This window comes from Lepisosteus oculatus, chromosome 3, assembly GCF_040954835.1.
Source record: "Lepisosteus oculatus isolate fLepOcu1 chromosome 3, fLepOcu1.hap2, whole genome shotgun sequence".
NCBI lineage: Eukaryota > Metazoa > Chordata > Actinopteri > Semionotiformes > Lepisosteidae > Lepisosteus > Lepisosteus oculatus.
In genome coordinates, this window is record NC_090698.1 from 11,984,917 (window position 1) to 12,006,200 (window position 21,284).

The window sequence follows — 21,284 nt, forward strand, 5'->3', positions numbered from 1 at the left end:
AAAGTGAAGGATAAAAGACAGAGATCAGCACAGAACATGAAGAGAGAGGGGAGACAGGAGGACAGAACATAAAATGTGTGCCAGGCGAAAGGTCCTTATCCACATTATCCAAAAATATCAGTTTGAAGCTAAATATCTGAACTTTGTTAAGCCTGCTATTCTGTGTTGTTAGGGAACTCTGATTTCCTTAGTGAAGAATCCCTCAGTTAAAAATGTCCTCCTGGTTAGTGGGAGCATTTTTACAATAGGGAGATAGGTTCCCATTTTTGTGACATCTGGGTTTGCACAGGGAGACAGATAGAGATTTAGCTACAGGTTGAATTCTATTTAGTTTAGACTGCAGCTTTACTTTATTCTGGTCTATATAGACATTAAGAGTTGAATACTTGGCAATAGTCCGGGGTTCTTCTGTTTGGTTAGGACATTTTGCCTATGGGATTCCTTGTCTATAAACTAGTACTATCTATAGAGAAACTTGTATGCTGTATGTTTGTTGTGTGTAGTGTAGTGGGTTTCATTGTCATTGCTAATAAATATTTGTTTAACCAAGTGCGCCTGAATTATTATTCTTTTCACCAAAACTGTTCCAGAGAACAAATATTTAATGTGCCTCTGCCTATAATTAAACCAACAGATTGGGTGTATTAGCAAACACTTTACAAGTTGTGTGTTATGATTATTTAACTTATTGATGGACTCACTTGGTCAATTTCCTGATTTTCTCTAGTTTTGTAAAGCCCCATCTATAACAATACTTTTGTGTGAAAAAAAAAATACATTGCTTATACAATTTGTGTTATATTGATACTTGTGTTTGTGCATGTCCTTAGATGGTTAATAGCATCCACGTATTGTTAAGCACTTGAATTATTCTATTTTCCAGTTAATCCCATACAGAACCTGCTTTTACTGTCTCACCTGAAATTCTCCCAAACTATTCTTTACATTTGCTTTTGTAATATACTGTACCAGTGTTTCTCACATTCACTTGATCCTAAAAAGGAGTGTAGCAGCAGATGCTCCTCAATCTGCCGATAGGCTAATGCACATTCTGGCCCTGCCTCTTTACTTACAATCTATAAGTGGAAAATATTTCAACACTTCCTGTTTTATACATTTTGTTACCCTGAGCCCACAGCTCTTTTTGACAATGGAGATTGACAATATTTACATGAACACAGAAGACTGCACTCAATTCAAGACCTATTATAATACTTCAAGAGATCCACACCAACCAAACCCTGTACTCCAAAATACAGGTAAGCTGTCAACTAGAACTCCAAAATGACTCAACATATGGTAACATTTTGTATTTGTATTACTGCATACATCTTAGATCATGAAATTCACATTCAATTCAACTGCTGCTCCAGTTAACAGATAACTTGCAAAGATGAATTTATCGCAGATTGTTGATTAGTGTTTTAACAGTTTCATCAGGCAGATATACAGTAAGGTGGTGTAGTTTATACATGGGAAACAGTGCTCATTGCTGTCATTTTCAGCATATGGTGGATTGTGAGAGAAGAGCATAAAAACTATTTGATAGTGGAAAGATTTTCTATTTTACTACTATTGGCATGTTCAAATAAAATCATACGTGTTGATTTTGTGCTCTTTGATGAGCACTCATCATCTCTGTAGGGTGTACTGTATATATATAGAGGGGTTAATGCTTTATATAGGCACAACATGACATTTGTGTTTGTATAGTTTGTTTTCCATTGTACAGAATATGATTACAAGGAATGCAGTTTTGAGAGCAAACTGGATTATTGTGATTCAGAGCAGTAAGTTGTAAAGCAATCAAAAAGAGGTTAATTCCACAAAGACATTTACTATAGTTAAAGCAAATAATTCAGGTGGGTAGCTGCGTCAGCATGAGTGGGCAGCAAAGGAACAAGGAAAAGGTTTATTCCATGCTGAAAGGAGAAGATTAAAAACACAACGTTTTGGTCATGGAGCTTGCTTCAGGTGTGAAAAAACCCTCACACCTGAAGAAAGCTCCACAGCCAAAACGTTGTGTTTAATTGTTTCTTTTTAAGGCCACTACAAGGAAATGTGAACCCTCCCTCAATGTTACCCAGTTCTCTCAGTTGTAGGCTCAACATTAGTCAGATAGATATGAATACCCTGAAAAAATATTATCAAATGGCTGTTTATGTGATCATTATAGCTTTATTAAAGGGTTTAAATACTGCTCATTTTGAAACCGAATAGGCTGAGTCCAAATCATAAGATTACAATTTCAGAATGGCAGACTTTGAAAGGATGAGATGGAGCTGAATAAAAGAGGAACGGAACAGAATAGAAATGAAGTTGGTATAACCGTTTAAAGATATGCTGCTATTACAGATTCCAAAAAACATAGAGGATGAAGATGAAGAAATCTCCAGGGCCTGATGATATTTCTTCCAATTGTACTTTTAAGTAGTCCAGTCATGAACCTGGGGCAGCTACAAGGGTGCTGCTGGGTGGGGGAGGTATGAGCACAGAGCTGTGGGTAGCCTGTGAGTATTTACATAGTATGTAGGCGAGCAGAAGTGTGAGATTGCAATTTGACCTCTTCCTGAACTTTCGTTAACTTTCAAAAAATTGCACTAGTTATATCTCAGGACTGTGAGGGAACCTGACTCAAGTACTCGAAATCCTCAAAGGCAATGAGAAAGACACCTTATGGAGTTCTACAAGATCAACACTGAAACACAGGCTTGATGCAAGTGGAAACTATGCAGAAGCGCATTAAAAAGGCATTTATTTTATTGTTAAAGGATTCTGGGTGTCTGAACAGTAAAACACGAACAGGCTGGAAAAGGCTGGATGAGATCCTGGGATCAATTAACTATCACTACCTTCCTAATGGGTTAAATGGGACAAAGGGCCTCCGCTCATTAAAGTAAAAAAAAAATCTAAAAGTCAGCAAAAGATGAAAATCATACTGAACTTCCCTTTTTTGTGTTCTATGGGTGGCCCCTCTAACATCATGGCATTAATGTTGCTATTTCCAGGGGAAGTCAGTGTTTGCCAAAGGTCTCAAAATATCCATCCATCCATTTCTAACTGCTTTATCCAATTCACTTCTGTGGGGGAGCTGGAGCCTTGGCAAGCAACTGGTGCAAGACAGGGTATACCCTGGACAGGACGCCAGTCAATCAGAGGGCAGACTGATACACACAGAGAAGAAGAACACACTCACACCAGGGCCACTTTTCACAGAAGCCAATTAATCTACCAGTATGTCTTTGGAATGTGGCAGCAAACAGTGCACCTGGAGGAAGCCCACATGAACATGGAGCGAACACACAAACTCCACGCAGATGGCAGCCCAGCAGTTGACACCAGGGCCCCTGTGCTGCAAGGCAGCAGTGCTAACTACTACACCACTGTGTTGCCCTGAAATCAGTTGAGCCCAAAAGGATCATATTGAAATGTTTCCTAACAAACTTTCACCTTGAAACTTCCAGAGGACGCCTCCTCAGCTACCTCCAAAATAAGATGTCAGCGGCAGGCTTGTGTGTGCCTCACTGTTCTCTGCTGCCTCCTGCTGGGTGGATACGCAATCTTCAGTGTTTTCTGTGAGTATTGCAGGTGTGCCAGCTAGTCAGGTCCTGAGGCCAGTACAGCAGTATAAACTGTGAAAATGCTCTGAAGCTTATTAAGGAGGAAGTAATTTAAATCCATTTCTGCCAGCCAGCTGTGCTGTTCTTATGAGGAATTTCCGGAAACAAACAAGGAACCCATAATATTTTGAGGAATGGTGAGAATCCCAAAGGAGAAAAGTGATCCTAAATCTTCATTGGATAGTTTCCTATTGGGTTCCATGTTGTGGGGAATGATAAGAAACAGGGAAATCTACCTGTTCATTTTATGCATAGAGCCCTAGAAGTAAAGCAAAAGTTTGTCTGAGAAACATGCACTTGAAAAGCCTGTGCCTGTCTTTTAACATTCAGACTCTCAGCTGCATCATCACTATTTTGCAGTCAAAGGCAGCTTTCATTCAAAATGGGTGCTTGGATCACTTTCTACAATTCTTTTTTTATTTGTTCACAGTTTACCAAATTACCAAGGAAAAAGACACGAGACATGCAGCTATCCTACTGAATCTCTCCTCTGTGGAAACAGATTTTGCTGATCTTAAGGACAACTATACTGTTGTTTTGTCAGCCCTCCTGATGTTACAGAAGAACTACAGTGACCTTCTAAATAAAACAAGGAAAGTGGAAGGTGAGGATTGGGCACTGGTCAGTCTTATTCAGCAGAGTAACACATTCCAGCCAGATCTCGCCAGATATCAGAAGCTAATCCAGACTGGGTCTCGTCAGTACTGGAAAAGGGAGACCTCTAAGATGCGGTTGCTGCTGTAAATGGTGTTGGTGGACCTGTAGGTGGAGCTCTCCCCACCCCAGACTAGAGGTTCTTCCAATTCACTGCTCCGGAATGTTGGTTGGGTAAACTGGCTAAACTCACTCTGGGTTTGTACCCTGGCCTACCTAAATCTCACCCTTAATTCCACTGGTAAAACAATTTCACACCTTTCTTTTCTAATGCTGTGAAGCAGAACTTGTATCTAAACCTGATTTTCCTTAGAGATTAATTACATTTAGCCAGGGCAATGCAATTCACACCCTTGCTCCTTTTCTTTTCTTGATCCGTTACGACCAAGTTGTCGGGACCTCCGTTTAATCTTGTCCTAAATCCACATATGCAAATGACAGCGTCTCCTACAGCACAGTGTTCTCTGCCATTGATCTGGCAACTGTGGCCCTTCCGTTAGAAATCATTTTTTCTTTTCATTCAGAGTATTATTTTGCAGACATGTTAGGCCTTGTTAGAACCATGTCATGTGTCATGTCCGGTGGAAACACATTTCAGGTGAAGAGACCTGAAATGTCTTTCCCAATACTTATGCTGTTCATGGTGTCTTAACAAAACAAGAGCTTGATCCAAAGTTGATTAGAGACCAAGAGATCAAGTTGGTTAGAAGCCTCATTCTGCTGCTGTCTGGAAGGACGACCTTTGAGTTATTCCCGGTCTTTCTTCCACCTCTCCTGCTTGAGAACTTGCTAGACCCCAGATATTGAGCATGGAAGAAGCAGGAATTCATGTCTTCACAGTAACCAGTCTTTAACCACATGGAGAAGATGGAACTCTGCTGAACTGTTCTGAGGTCAATTATACTGTAGGTTGGCATTAAGTATCGTGATTTTTTTTTGCATTCAGTCCAGGAATGTTCCTGTGGTTTGTTGGGATGGCAGCCCTTCATGTCATCCTGCTATTTCCTCTCCAGTGATGAAATGACTTGGGAGGAGAGCAGTACAAACTGCTCCAGGATGGGAGGTCACCTAGTGATGATCGAGACTCAGACGGAGCAGGTAGGACAGACTGCCGCATGTCAAAGCCCATGTCTGCTTTCTTTCATTTTCATCCTTGAAGCAAGCATCTGTCAGCTGAGCCAATCTGGAGGTACTTAATAACACTTTTAAGTGCTAAAAATTCAAACAGGTAAAAAAACAGGGTGCTTTGTTTTCCTTGTTGAAACTTGGTTTCTGAGTCATGTTGGCTTTCTAACACAGACAGACAAAAGTTCTATCCAACTTTACAGAACTCATTTAGTATGATGGATCCAACTGCTGTCATTGATTTAGCTCTTATTTTCCTTGTCGGGCTTCAACTCAAATCAATTAAACTTTTATCATGCTGTGAATGGTTCTGAGAAAAGCTGTGTAGTAGAATACTATTGCTATAAAAAAGGGGTGTGTGCAGTTTACTTTCAGAAGGTTATCTCCTTCAGATTTATGCTGCTCATGCCCGACAGCTGTGTGCAGATGTGCACTAGAAAATCATTTGAAATACAAGTTTAGATTGTCTCTAGATCAAGTGGCAGAATCGTCACCACTGTCACCAGAATTAAGAGACGACAACTATGTTTAATTTCTAATTTCTTTCAAATTCGAATTGCCTGCTGTCAATTCCCAGTTCATGTGCCATTTGACAGATATACAGTTCACGACATTATATTCTTTGACTTCAGGAGTTTCTAACAAAGTCTTCTGGCAGCAGTCATACATGGATTGGCCTTAGTGACCTAGCTGTAGAAGGAGACTGGCGCTGGATCAATGGGCTGCACCCTACTCAAAGGTAAGGACATCCATTTTAAATAGGAATTTCCTGACACAAACAAGGAAGGAGTAATATTTGAAGTAATGCTGAGTATCCCAAAGGAGAAATACATTGTATGCAAATGTTTGGGCAGCCTCTGGGCAAACTTGTGCACATTACACTTTCACTGTTTTGTCTTTTTCAATCTGTTAAATTTGGCCAATAAATAATAATTATGCTTTAAAATGTGTAGAAATCTGTCATGTTTAAGTTTTTACCCTTTAGAAGTTGTTTGAACTTCATTTCACTAAGAGATTTAATGAAAAATGCAATTTGACCAGGGGTGCCCAGATGTTTGCATACAACTGTACAGTGATACCTCATTGTACAAGCTTAATTTAATCCTTGCTCCTAAAGTGTGAATAACATTCCGCTTACTTCCTGTGTTATAATCTCTGATTGCTTCTAGAACTCAAAAATGTTTCCTCAGCCACCCAGACCTCACCTTAATATGGCACAGAACAGTACCGAAGTACGTTAGGCACAATGAGTAATTCTGTGTGGAAAAGATTTTGATGAGAATACTCACGTCGTTGTCCATATATGAATGTGGGAAAGGAGTGATTACTGTCCAGTGTGTTCTGAGTTTTATCCCACAGAAAATCTTGTAAATTATTTCATATACAAGTTAATGGGCATCACATATTGGGTGAGATAATGGATGAGAAACCCAACTGTAATCAAGCATGGCTTCCATTTAGAAACCTGGGTTTCTTGTTCAGGTTTGTACCTGGAATTTGTTTCAAGGTTGAATGCTGATGACTTTTCTCAAGAAGGCTTTTGCAACTCAATTCAGTGTGACAGACCTCACCCTGATTCACAAGGACCATAGTTCAAAGTGCAGGAGGCTTTATTACTAGGTTTTTGCAGGTCTTCTAAACAAAAAAATGTGTCAGAGAATCTTGCTCCTCTACTTCAGAAACTCTGTACAGTCAGGGGGACTGTTTATTATCTCACTAACCACCCCTGACACCAAGTGGGCAGGCCCCTTTTAACACTTTGACACGACATTCTAAACCTTAACCAACAATACAGCATCTAATGCACTCCCAGTGATAATTATTTTCAAGAGATAGAGGCCTTTAGCAGCCTCTAGTGTCAGATTCACTAATATTACAGTTCCTCACTACTCCAGCCTGCCACAACATGTGTTTTTAATTGTGTTTTAATTTAAACTTGTTACTAGTTCCTGCCATGGTTACTCTGTAACTCATTAGTCATGCAAGTAAGGCTCTCCGAATCTGAGTTTGGTGATCTGATCTATGGCCTAGTCCAGTATTCAGGATAAAAGACTGACCTAAACAAATTTAGTGACACTACATAAACTTATTTTCATCAGTGCTGAATGATAAATTGAAATTGACATGTTGCCAATGTTAACAGTGTTGCCGCATTGAAGGGGAGGCACAGTAATGAAAGACAAAGCCTGTGTCCCCAATCTGGTCCTAGCGTACTGTGTGCAGTGAGATCACTTGTGTCCCGGCCTGAAAAGAAGTGATTCCTGCAGATTTAAAATACTATACAGCAGAGACCATCATCATAGACTGGCAGGAATTACTCTTCATTGATTACTTCCATCTGAACAACACTGTCAGGGGGAGGTTTTATGCACAAGCAATTAAAGAATATGTGAGGTTTATAGCATGCAGGCATCATTCCCCTTCAGGATAACACTCACCAACACAGTGGAACCCGATGTCTTTGGGGTGCCTGCCTATGCCTCCTACAGTCTGGACCTAGATCTGAGAATCAGATTCTTATAAAGTGAGGCAGGCTTCTGATGTTGAACATTCAGCAGTCAGGAGGAGCCAAAACATCTCAACCCATTTTACAAAATGCGTCAATGGCCCAAAAAAGTTATGGAAACTGTTTGTAAAGTCAGAGGAATCGCAGTGGAAGTTTTGTTAAACATCTTTCACAATAGAACAGCAGGGGAAATGAAACTGGTTATTCTACAAGGAGAACACACTCCAAGCAGTGACTGAAATTCTTGCCATTTTCATGCTTCAAAGTCATTACTGTGTTGCAATATGGTAATCTTAATATATTATTATGGTATAAAGCATAAACATGTCCTGGTTTCCAACCATTCATTTTCTATCTGCTTTATCCAATGGAGGGTCGCAGGGGACCTGGAGTCTGACTGCAAACACCGGTCACAAGGCAGGATACACTGTGGTTGGGAAGCCAGTCCATCACAGGGCAGCCGCACAGACACAAACACACACTCTCATAACAGGGCCAGTTTTCCCAGAAGCCAATTAACCATCCAGCATGTCTATGGACCGTGAAACCAGAAACCAGAGCACCTAGAGGACACCCACACAAACAGGGCAAGAACACACAGGGCAGGTCCAGAACTGAACCCCAGCGCAGTGAGGCAGCAATACTAGCTACTGTGTCACCATGCTATCCCTGCAGTGTGGCTAGATTCGCGAACTGCATCAGCGTGCAAATTGTATAATAATAATAAATCACCGTTAAAAATGGCTTCTCAAAGCGCTTCACAGTAAAAATACTACACATGAGGATGCTGTATCCCTTCTTGATTTCCTTTTTTTGTACGTTCAAATGTTTTCCCTTTCATGAACTCCCCTTTCAATAAGCTTATCAGAAACAGCTGTTATTCTCATCATCAGTCATTGTGCAAAGAGTTTCCCATTTTGCAAGTCAAGTCCTTCTTGCTGTCTCTTTTTCAGATTCTGGTTTTCTCATGAGCCTGATGACTGGAAAGGTGAAGATCGGAAAGGAGAGGACTGTGCTCACCTCAAGCCTCTGACTCACCCCCTCAACAACTGGCACGATGCCCCCTGCACCAAGAAATATCACAGAATCTGTGAGAGGAAGAGATGTTAACAAGTTTTTTTTGTTTTTAAGAACAATGAATCTCTAAATACACAATTGGTTTTAGAGATGTTTAAGGGTGAAGAAGGGAACAAAGATGGTGTATGATCTGGTAATTTTGTAATACTACCTGTACTAATTTTTGTATAACCCTTTTTAAGACAAATAATTTTTTTTGTGAGATCTGTAATTTTGGAACCACCACTGTGCAGCTAAACTGTCCACAGTAGTTCATTATTAGTGTACTTTCATTAACATGCCACCAATTAATAAGGTTTTGATTGAATTGAAAACACTCTCTTATAACTATGCTGAAAATGAAGCTTTTATTTGAAATATAATTTGTTTGCAGTTCAGTGTTTATTATCCATGAGTAGTAAATGGCATTCTGTTCTCATATGTGGTGAACCAGGTCCTGGTGCTCTCCTGTCTGTGCTACTGCAGCCTCTTCCTGGCTGACCCAGAATTGCCTTGTTACTCTCATGTCACATCATGGCACGTCCCCCTGCATATATCTATATGTTTAAAATATCTGATTTTTAAAACCATTCAATCATAATGTCATATTTCATACATTTGTAATGAGTGCAGCTCTGCTCTGCTCCTCCTGGGAGTCAGAAGTATGTTTTTAATTAAAAAAAGGATGAGAAAGAATGACTTAGCAGACAGTGAGTAACACAGTCAGGCCAGCCTGATTACTATATGAGAGTACTCATATAGTAAAGTAAGGATGTGATATCCAAAGTGTAGGGGTCTCATCAGCACTTTTCTCTCTCCCTTCTGGTATTCATTCATAGTCACGTGTGGGCTCAGAGCACATACAGAGCCACTGTCAGGACAGCAGCAAACTCCACTGCGTCTGAAAACCAGGTCTTCTCATTTCTACATATTCTAGATCTCAAGAGGGGTATCATCATTTCTACAGCAAGCTCAGTGCCATTGAGACCTGTTATACTGTACATCAGTTGGTACAGCCCTGCAGTTAGTAGCTCTATCTTCCTAATCAGTAGGGGCTATCTGTGTGGAGTTTGTATGTTCTCTCTGGGTTTGTGTGAGCTTCCTCTGGGTGCTTCACTTTCCTCTCACAGTCCAGAGACATACAATTCAGTGAAACAACGGTTGGAAAATTTGGGCCTGGTGGAAGTGAGTGCATGTCCACGTCTGTGTCTCTGTCCCCTTATGGAATGGTGTCCCATCCAGGGTCTATCCTGCTTTGTGCCTGTTTCTTCCTGGGATAGGCTCTGGCTCCCCTGCGAGCCAGAACTGGATAAAGGCGTAAGAAAAAGGATGGATTTACCAAAACAATTGTCAGAATCTGAAGAATCAATTAAGGTAGTCACAGAATATTTTATTTTGGTTTTTTTTGTACGATTTTGTAGATTACATGTTGACTCAAGAAGACCTACAGTAGAATACCTTATTGATTTCAATGGTAGAGGAGCAATAGTATTTAAGCAGACTGCTGTTAAAAATGTTCGAGATGCATTGGAGTTAATCCAAAGGATATATATTCTTAGGCACTGGAATATTATCTGGGCAGCATGACAAAACAAAGCACTGAAACCGACTGCCAGTCGGTTTCAGTCGGTTTCATTTTCTCGAATCTCAGCCATTGATCTCCTCTGAACTTTCAAAGAGGCCATTGAGATCATAGTCACTGAAATCATGTATATGACTCATTGCACTCAAGACAGAAACCACACAACTATCTGTGTGGCTTGTTAACATGCTTTTCTGCACCTAAATTAATTTAGTTTTACCACACAGCATTTGAAAACAAAGGTGACTTTTCCATTTTTCTTTCATAATAATTATTTATTTACTTCTTTCTTTGAATGTGTGCTGTAGGTTGTGTTAATAACAAATATTAATTGCTACTTCAAAGTGTCATGACTGCAAGATTTAAAGCTCTAAGATGTGAAAACTGCAGGGTCCTTAATACTTTTGCATAGAACTGGAAGAACTAGGTTAATGACATTTATTTAATTTTCTTTCTTCTCAGTTTGACTTTTATGACTGAAGTTAGGAGCTGCACTGATTTACTCTTACTGTGAATGTTAACCCTGCCCATCTCTTTATTATCTATTTCAACACTTCCTCCTCTCAGTGCATCTGTGCTTCTGAGCTCCCAACTGAGCAGGACAATGTGCACAGAGATGGCCAACGTGTATATGAATTTTGATGACTCCTCAGTGTTGATGGTGAATTCCTCTAAATGATCAGATCAAGCCCCTCAAAAACGCACATCTCAGAAACCAGGTAAGCTCTTTTTGGTTATTTAACATGTTATTTAAAATGTCTTTAAACTTTATTGTAGTTCATTTCTAATATATTATAAGTTTCTTCTATATTTCTCTAGAACTGAAAATGAAAAGGATCAATATTGTTAAATAAGTGTTACGTGAACTACAACAGTGGATTCCAAGGGATGCATGTTGAGTAGCTCTTGATTAATTGGTATGGGGTGTGCTATTCTGTTTCCTAACAGCACAAGACAAAAAACTCGTCAGAGCCTGGGTCTCTGCTTATTGCATTTTTCTACTTATCATAGAGTACCCAGTTAATGTCTTCCAGGGGTCAGTGTCACCAAGATGCTCTCCCAACACAAAACATGACTTGAACAAAACTGCTTTGTAGTGAATGATCTCAGACTCCACTACATGTGTACAGTTGATTTCATTGCTGCTGTATTCCACTCTATGTAATTCAATGTAATTCTACATGCTCACTATCCTCCTGTGTCGAGTCAGTACAGTCTATTTTTCTATTTGCAATCATGCAAATCGATAGGAGTAATAATAAAAGTGTGGTAGATTTTTTTTTTAAATTTAATCCGGTTCAATTAATATTAGGGCAGCATGGTGGTGCAGCAGTTAGCATCAATGCCTCACAGCACTGTTGCCCGGGGTTCAATTCTGGGCCTGGGGTCCTGTCTGTGTGGAGTTTGTATCTTTTCTCCGTGTGTGTGTGGGTTTCCAAAGGGTGCAGTCCAAAGACATGGTTTATTGGCCACTGAGAAAATTAGCCCTGGTGTAGGTGTGTGCATGTTTGTATCTGTGCAGTACACTGGTGTCCTGTCCAGGTTGTATCCCGCCCTGCGCCCATTGCTTGCTGAGATAGGATCTGTCTCCTCTGTGACCCTGAATTGGAAGAAGTTGTTAGAAGATGGATGAATACCAGGACTATAGTGAGCCAGTAATATTTCAGTACAACTGAGCTAATAAAATATGGAGGCTTGACAATCATGTGGGTTTCCTCCAGGTGCTTCCTACAGCCCTAGGATGGGCTGGTGTCCCATCGAGGGTGTATCCTGTCTTGTGCCCATATGTACCCAGGATAGGCTCCAGCTCCCCTGCAAGCCTGAACTGGAAAAGTTAGAAAATGGATGGACAGATCTACAAAGCAGCTGCCTGTACTTTAACATGCAGCTGACAGGACCACCACTCAGTTACCACTGAAACTAAACATTTCCTATGAGGCCCAGAACAGAACAAGTTTCAGAGAATTAGCAAAGGACACAGCCATGCTTAAATCAAATCAGGTCGGGTTATAGGAGAGCCACCAATCTTTCCAGCATTCCAGATTACACTGGTTTAAATGGTCCTATCATTTCTTTGTTTTAAATTTCAGCATATTTGCCATCATCAGGTCCAATGACTTGAAGAGAGCACATAGAATTTATAATGGTCCTGGTACTTGGAAGGACAGAGACTTAATTAGTTCATTAACCCAAATTAAGCATTGCCATTTGAAATAGTTTTTGTCATGCATTTTTATTTTATTATTACTCATTGTATTTGTTATTTTAGACATTGGCTGGCATGGTGGCTTGAAGGTAAGCATCGCTGCCTTGTAGCACCCGGGTCCTGGTTTCAGTTCCAGACTGGGGTTGCTATCTGTGTGGAGTACGTACTGTATGTGTACCCTGTGTTTGTGGGTTTCAGCCAGGGGCTCTGACTTCCTCCCACAAAGGCATACAGTACTGGTAGGGTAATTGGTACTGGTAAGTAGGGTACTGGTAGTGTGTTTTGGCAGCAGCTCGTTGTCTGACCGGAAGGCATTACAAGGGGTGATCAGGTCAGCCCTGTCCATCATTGGAGTACAGCTCCCCTCTGTTTTGGGCATTTTTACAACTCGCTGTCTCAGGAAGACTGGAAGTATCACTAAGAATACCAGTCATCCTGGTTTCTCATTTTTCTTCCCCCTTCCCTCTGGTAAGTGTTATAGGAGCATAAAGGCACAAACGTCCAGATTCAGAGACAGTTTCTTCCCACAAGCTGTCAGATTACTGAACTCTACCCCCACCACTGGCTCATACTGATGTTTTTTTTAAGTCATATGTTATTTAACTTGTTGCTGCTGCGGATGCTCTATGTTTATGTTTTTGGTGATTCCTTTAATGTCTTAGTATTGCAAATAATCATTCCATTGCACTTGTGCAGATGACAATCAACTGAACTGAAATGATTGGCTCCCCTGAAGCCCTGTATTGGATAAAGCCGTTGGAACATGAATGGATTTTAAACACTGTCAAATGATAAACCCTGTTCTTATGCCTGAAAATGTATGACACCAAAATGTATTCTTCTTTAACACTGTTACTTTAGTTTCCTTTCTTCACTAAGCTGTGGTTTCATTTCCTCAAATGCCTTGCGGTTATATGAATAGGACTAAATTTATGATGAATTATCAAGAACATATTCACCAAGCCTTGTCTTAACTTCCCCTCTCTGTTTCCCAAAGCAGTAGTAAGTGCCAGCATCATTCCTTTTTATAAAATGTGCAGAGCAGGCATGATTAGGGTATCTGAGGCATTGGCTATTTCTGTGGGTTATTAATTTTAAAAGGCTTTTAATGACCGTCAGCATGTCAACCTATACAAGTACCTTATCCATCCATCCATCATCTAACCACTTTATCCAGTACAGAGCCATGGGGGAGCCAGTGTCTTTCCTATCCAGCAACAGGTACAAGGCTGGGTACACAGTGGACAGGACGCCAGTCTATCTCAGAGCACACACTCACACCAGGGCCAGTTTTCCCAGATGTCAATTAACCTACCAGTATATCTTCAGACTGTGGGAAGAAACCTGGGCACCCAGAGGAAAACCATACCAAGATGGGAAGAGCATACAAAGTCCACACAGATAGCACCCCAAGCCCAGAATCAAACCCAAGGCCCCAGCGTTATGAGGCAAAAACACTAACCACTGAACCACCATGCTGCCTACCAGGGCTTTATACTTTATACCAAACGAACATTCTTCCTGGCTGTGAGGTACTGCAATTGCACCTTGTATCCTGTTTCTTGTTACCTCCCAATCCAGGAGAATGAAGGTCAGTTTTTTTACTTTACAGGAAACCTCAAAGGCTCCACTTTAATCACTCACATATTCCAGTTTAGGAGATGGGTGTAGCATTGTTTTTAATGAAGTCAGACAAAAACACTACCTAAAGGTTCTTTACATGGTGAAGTCTGAAGTCATCCCCCCAAAAAAGCTACATTCATAAATGTAACCAAAGCGTGTCCAGAGGGAAGCTGGCGTCCATCGACACTATGAACAGATGATGTTATGAAATTCTGACACATCTCTTCAGTTTGAATCTTGCCTCATCTGACCTTCACCTTTCTGGGCCTCTGAAACATTCTCTCCACGGTCATGAGTTCTAGCACACATGAGTATCAGAGCTCCTACCAATGTGATGAGAAGACACTTGCAATTTCCAGGAGTGCAGGTGTTGTAAAAGAAATGGGTGATTTACAAAGAATTGCCTTCAGTTTTTGAAACAACCCGCTACGTGAACACTGGCAGCCATCTGTTGTCCAAAATACTTCAGATCAAAATTTCTCTTTAAAATTTTCAGGGAGTGCTTTTTCTGTGTACCCCAAAATGAGAGTTCCTCAGCAGGCCTGCATGTGCATGACAGTTCTCTGCTGCCTCCTGCTGATCGGATACATAATCTTTGGCGTTTTCTGTAAGTATAACAGATGTACCAGTGCATGTTACCTTTGAGCTTCGGCCTTCGACTATGTGTGGGTGGCCTTCGACCTTTGAAAATACAGAATTCATCTGTATGCATGGAACTACATTTTTTGAATAAATCACCAATTTAATAAAGAGATTAAAAAGTAATTTGGAATCTGAACCTCTACTTTGTTCTGATGTCTCCTTCTTAAATTAATTTCAAGAGGAAAGAGTGTCTGCAAAGTGTGTGGGAAACAGGAGGATTGATACATTTCTCGATTTTTAATCACCACACAGATGAAAAGGTGATTTAGCAGCACCTATACAGTAGGTCCTTATATGCTCTGTTTTACATTTGCAGTGGTGTAAATCTTTGTGTGCTAGATATTTAATTGTGACTGTGCTTCTACTCGAATTGGTGTCTTGGAAAACTAGCATTAGCCTGGTGCAGTGAGGAGGTGTTTGTGAGTCGGAGGGATTTACTCAATAACTGAACTAACTGCGAGCAGGCAGGTGTGGGAACACAGAGAAAGCGCAGGGAAAGTGAAGTGTTGCTTATTCAGATTGTTCAGAACTTTCTCTACCCCTGTGATGACAAGGTTTTTACATCATATATTCAAATAGCCCCCTTCACTTCTTGTTCTTATTTCACTGCATTTTGCTTTCCTTGTCTTTTTGTTTCATTCCCAGTTTACCGAATGTCCCGGGAGAAAGACGAGCGATACGCAGCTCTTCAGCAGAATCTCTCCTCTGAAGAACCCGACTTCAGAACCACCTCTAACTTAGAATCGGAGCTAAAGAACAACGTCACAGTGGCTGTGTCAGCCTTCCTGGAACTGAAGAAGCGCCACAATGATCTGGAGGAGAAATTGAGAGATATGGAATGTAAGAATCCCATGTTCTTTTTAGACAGTGTATTGACTTTTATTAGAAAGTGCAGAGTGTGGAGGTGTTGTAGTGAGAAAAGTACAGGTGTAGTAACTGGCTTGCTTACATTTTTTTTATGTTATCACTGTTTTAAATTAAGACAATTTAATTGCATATAACAGAGCACTTCATCCACATTGGATGTCCCATCATTTGGCATTACTTTTCACTCTGAACATCTGACTTTCTAGACTGATCACACAGGGCTATTCAATTTACTGTAAATTCAATCTTTTAAGGCATGCACAGGACAAGATTGACTATACAGAGCTTTTTTGTAATAAGGAAGACATAACACAAGATTCTAAGAAAGGTTTCAAAGGATTGTGTAGCTTGTTCCATACTCCCACAACTCTTTGTGTAAAGACACGTCTCCTGTCCTAATTGGAGAACCTAATCTTGCTGCTTCGTGAAGGAAGCCAGGGTGGCGACTTCAACAACATGATTGGGTAGCTTGTTCCACACTCCCATAACTCTTTGTGTAAAGAGCTTTAATAAAGCTATTTCTTGAGAGAAGACAGGTATCATCTTAAATATCATACCTGGGTAGGTTGAACCAGACTCCCACAATCGTAGTGACAGAGTACTGAGAACCTAACTGTTCTGTTTCATTCCTTTTCAGCCCAGTTATGCCGTTGTTGTCCGAAAGGATGGACATCCTTCATGAATTCCTGCTACTTCTTTTCCACTGCCGAGGATACAATGACCTGGCCAGAAAGCAGGATCAACTGCTCTAGGATGGGAAGCCAGCTAGTGATTATAGAGACTCAGTTACAGCAGGTCGGACAGAGTGTCACACCATCGGCGGCCTTCCTCAGTCTTGCTTCTTTTACTTGCATTGCAGTGTTCCAAAGGGAACAACAGAGCAAAGGGCAAGCAGCTAATCTGGCTTGTATGGTTTCCAGGAGCCAATTGATCAGAGAATCTCATACAGCCTTCTCTTGAAAACCCCAAACAGGCCATCAGCTTCAACTGCTCAGCTGGGCCTTTCCAGACTCCCACAATCCTTTGTGTAAAGAAGTGCCTCCTATTTTCAGTTTTAAAAACACACTTTCTTAGTTTATATTAGTTTCCATTCCCTGGTTCACATTTCACTCTTGACTCTGAAGGTGACTTTGTCTGTGCCCTCGTGCTTTCAGAGTACTTGAGTCAATTACTCTAGAAGTCTTCTGTGCTGAAGACAGACCACATTTTGTCCTTTTAGCCCCTCAGTGTGGGCTAAACTGTACATCAGTCACTGTACATCCTCATGAGTAGTTGACCCACTGTGGGACTGTTGCTCGTGATGGCCAGTCCACTGAGACTCTCTTGTGCCATGGCTGACCTCAGGCATGTTTTAAGCTCTGAAATATTCTGCTCTGCTCCTGCTGCCATCACTGGGAGAGACATTGCAATCCGATGGGCTACAGGGGAGCTCACACCCACATTTAATGAAATACTGGTGAAACCGCAGGGAAAACAATGTGTTTTATGTTGATTGCACATAATGGCGATAGGTCTTTTGTACTGTTAAACCAGGCCTGTAGCAAAAGAGTGTGTTAGAATAAGTCAGGAAGATGGGAAATGACAATATAATGGAAATATGGGAATTGTTTTTTTTAATTCAATTTTTATTGGAAATTGAGAATGTATTGTAAATTGTATTTCCTTTTATAAACAAAATTTCCATCAAGAATCATCTCAATCAATATCACACAACATGTTGCCATACTAGGCACCTGATGCTACATTTGTGCAGACACTGTGGCAGTGTGTAGTTTAGATGCTAGAGACAGGTGGGCACAACCTTTAATCCTCTCGTAGTGAGGCAGATGTACGCATTTTAACATCTAACACTTCCAATGTCTGAACGGTAAGGGTAGAAACATCATCTGCGGTTCCAGTTTTTCCAATACATAAATCAAGTGTCTTGTCTGCCTTCAGGAATTTCTGACCAAGCGTTTTGCCAATGGCTATTCCTGGATTGGACTTACTGACCAGACGGTAGAAGGAGACTGGCGCTGGGAGGATGGGTCACCACTGACACAAAGGTAGAGACATCTTAGTTTGGTCCGGGAGTTAATGTTGCTTAGAAGTGGTCTGTAGTGTCATCGCTTGCTACTACGTATCCCTCCATCCAACTTTTAACTGCTTTATCCAAAACAGGTTTGCGGGGGAGCCAGAGCCTATCCGGCAAGCAATGTGTGCAAAATGGCGTACACCAGTCCATCAGAGGACACACGCAGACACAGACACTAACACACTCATGCCTGGGACAATTCTTCCAGAATCCAGTTACAACAACCAGCATGTGTTTGGACTGTGTGAGAAAACTGAAACACATGGGGGAAACCCATACAAACACAGGGAGAACATACAAACTCCACACAGACAGCACCCCGGGTCAGGAATTGAACCCAGGGCCCCAGCGAGATGAGTCGGCAATGCTGATCACTTTGCCACCATGTCACACTGCTACTCTAAGCTATAACGTATACTGTATAATAATTGCTTACTCTTATATAGTGCCTTTCTGGACACTCCACTCAAAGTGCTTTACAGGGAATGGGGACTCCTCTCCACCACCACCAATGTGCAGCATCCACCTGGATGATGCAATAGCAGCCATAGAGCACCAGAACGCTCCCCACACACCAGCTATCAGTGGGGAGGAGAGCAGAGCAATGACGCCAATTCATAGATGGGGATTATTAGGAGGCCATGATTGGTAAAGACCAGGGGGAATCTTGGCCAGGATGCCAGGGTAACACCTCTACTCTTATTGAGAAACACCCTGGGATTTTTAATGACCACAGAGAGTCAGGACCTCGGTTTTACGTCTCATCCGAAGGACGGCACCTGTTTACTCTAAAGTGTCCCCATCACTATACTGGGGCATTAGGACCCACATAGTTGCACGATCACATTGTATGCCTTGACCAGTTTCTTCTTCAATCTATGCTATTTGAGTTTGTAGTTCTTGAAATTGGGAACGATATCCCCTGACAATTTGAAATAAAAACATCCATTTTAATGTGCTACTTACTCATAACGCAGATTTGTCGGAAGAAGATCAATGTAGCCGGTTGCGAGGTGCGCGCCGTGATGACGGAAGAAGGATGAAGATGAGTACAAGCGCAGGGCGACCACACAGGAACGCACGTGTGAGTCGAACAAGTGGGTCACATTAAGAAACTGCGCGTACAGAGAGAGTGAGAGAGTCCGTGTGATCAGAAGACGAGCACACATTCCTCCCGTAAAGCCATGCAATGCGCAAGCGTACAGCGATCGGCGTATTACAAGCAATTCCGAGTAAAAAGTTTGTTAGTGAGAGCTGAGAAATGGGCCTGAGTAAAGCTCTGTGCGCACTTTTTTCCTGTGAAAGTAGACAGCGCTGCAGCTGTAGTTTAATTAATTCACCACATGAAAGAAAGATGTGTGAATCGGAGCGAGAACACAAGATTCCTACAGCTGATGGCTGCCTGACTCGAAAATCATAGGGTTAAAGAGACGGCAGCGCTGTAAGAGAGGTCGTCCTAACGCCCCCTGCTTAGGCGCTAGACTTTATAGTGGACTGATACCTTGAGAAGAAAAGTAGTTGTTGTCAGGCCGCTGGTAAGGTAAAGAAGAGGTACTAAGAGTGGGCTGCCCAAATGGGATCAACTTAAAGTTTAGACTGCTACTTCCAGTCAGGATAAAGTTCTGTCTCCCTGCTCCCTACCTTGGAAAGGGGAAAGAACCAACTGTAATGTTGGCTGGTTATAAAGCCCAGAGGAGGCTGGAAATCTTCAGGCAGACGATGGGAAAACTGACTCAGACGAGCAATCACTCCGTCATGATCGAGCCATGTCGTTATAAGAAGAGGGAATTACTTCTTTTCGATTCAGATCACACGGAAAAACTAGTCATTCTTTACACGTGTCTATCCTTGTCTAAGATTTACCTAAAATAATCTCAAGTACAGAATATTGTCATCTATTTTCTGAAGTAATATGAACTAACTGAAAACTGTTTGTATTTTTTATTTTTTACTTTACAATGTGGAATTAACTTCTGCTTCAAAATATACTGTATATTAAATAGAAGTCCTTCATTTCTGGGTGTTGTATCATCACAGTGATCTCTGAATTTTGTGATGTCATTGATATTGTGCATTTCTTTTAGCTTTTTAAATACAGACATCAATTTATTCCTCCCTTGTATCACAGAAAGTCCCTTTATATCTTTGATTTCAGATTGTCTTGCTTGTACTCTATGGTACTAAAACCTTGCGTACTGTGCAGTAAATCAAATTTTACATACCCCAGAGGCTGCAGATTCACAGTGATGTGAGTCGATGCAGTTAATGAGGAGGAAGTCGAAAATTGGACAGCGAAAGACCAAGGAAAACCCCTTTTCTGCTGACCATCACAAAATAAGTGATGACAAAAAACCAAGCCTGGCTGATTGCTTTTAATGCTGGGGGTCTTGACCCCTCCAGCTGGGAAACATGGGTTCGTGTCATGGGAAAAATGATCTAATATCCTGCTTCTTGCCCCAGCACATACTTTCTAATCCTGCAATCTGATAAAAATGGCAAAATAGAACAATTTTGATTTTACTGGAATGTTGGCTGCCCTTTGCCCTTAGTTCATAAGGGTTAGGGTTTAACTCTATCCAAGTGTCTGTGATTAAGTGGGGTTGATCTAGGAAAATGTGCTCTTTTTCAGTTTCTGGTTCACTCACGAGCCTGATGACTGGAAAGTTCAAGATATTAAAGGAGAGGACTGTGCTCACCTCAAACCTCACACTGACCCCCTCAACAACTGGCACGATGCCCCCTGCACCATGAAATATCCCAGAATCTGTGAGAGGAAGCAGTTTCAATGAATGTTTGACACTACAACAGCTGTATAAATATTCTTTGACATAATATCCAGTTACTTTCAGCTGATTCTGTTTTTGAGCAACAGTGGTTATAAGTTGGAACACAGAGAGAACATCAATGTCTGAGTTATTCTGTAGTTCAACAAAACTCCCACACAACTTGAGACTTATTGTTAGAGGTTTTCCTCCTGAATGGTGTTTTCTTTGTTGTTTATACAGTGAAATTAATGTACCCTTTCTTCTGTTCCAGGAATTAAATAAATAAAGATGGGGGTAATTATTGTCTTCATTTGATTCCTTAAAAGTAGCAGTTGGACAGTTAGGGTTAATGCTGTATGCTTTTTTCAGTAAAATGTTAGTCCATTTCCCTAGAAAAGTATAACGTTTTAGTTAAACTAGTGCCAAGTTCAGGTATTCTGTTAATAATGTTTTATATCTTGTTTCTTATTTATTACTCTGTTTTTATTAATTTTATATGTCTTATATAATTAGAAGCAATTTGGCTCATTTGAAGGCAGTTGATCCAGATCCTTCAAACTTTCT

The 21,284-nt window shown here is 41.0% G+C and overlaps 1 protein-coding gene across 7 annotated transcripts; it reads left to right on the forward strand.

The window, feature by feature from the left end:
• The first annotated feature begins 1,122 nt into the window (after positions 1 to 1,122).
• Positions 1,123 to 21,018, forward strand: LOC107076554 (C-type lectin domain family 4 member E-like). Of its 7 annotated transcripts, XR_011188880.1 has the most exons (13): positions 1,123 to 1,259; positions 3,465 to 3,575; positions 4,051 to 4,224; positions 5,221 to 5,372; positions 6,032 to 6,138; positions 8,859 to 10,335; positions 11,111 to 11,262; positions 14,869 to 14,979; positions 15,660 to 15,854; positions 16,519 to 16,676; positions 17,820 to 17,926; positions 18,933 to 19,052; positions 20,585 to 20,676. XR_011188880.1 is itself a non-coding variant. In XM_015340431.2 (12 exons), exons 8-12 carry the CDS (start codon positions 14,895 to 14,897, stop codon positions 20,742 to 20,744), a joined length of 705 nt encoding a protein of 234 aa, XP_015195917.2. In that variant the 5' UTR covers positions 1,123 to 1,259; positions 3,465 to 3,575; positions 4,051 to 4,224; positions 5,221 to 5,372; positions 6,032 to 6,138; positions 8,859 to 10,335; positions 11,111 to 11,262; positions 14,869 to 14,894; the 3' UTR covers positions 20,745 to 21,018. The 7 variants fall into 7 exon arrangements, 6 of the variants coding, with proteins under 6 accessions (XP_015195917.2, XP_069042926.1, XP_015195918.2 ...); XM_015340431.2 differs by lacking the exon at positions 18,933 to 19,052 and having other exon boundaries at positions 20,585 to 21,018; XM_069186825.1 differs by lacking the exons at positions 14,869 to 14,979; positions 18,933 to 19,052 and having other exon boundaries at positions 20,585 to 21,018.
• The last annotated feature ends 266 nt before the right edge of the window (positions 21,019 to 21,284 follow it).

Excerpts from the sequence above, each read along its gene's own strand:
- LOC107076554 (XM_015340431.2), top strand. The coding sequence starts at position 14,895 with ATGAGAGTTCCTCAGCAGGCCTGCATGTGCATGACAGTTCTCTGCTGC. Across the intron at positions 14,980-15,659 it reads CATAATCTTTGGCGTTTTCT|TTTACCGAATGTCCCGGGAG; the intron begins GTAAGTATAACA and ends TTTCATTCCCAG. Across the intron at positions 15,855-16,518 it reads GAAATTGAGAGATATGGAAT|CCCAGTTATGCCGTTGTTGT; the intron begins GTAAGAATCCCA and ends ATTCCTTTTCAG.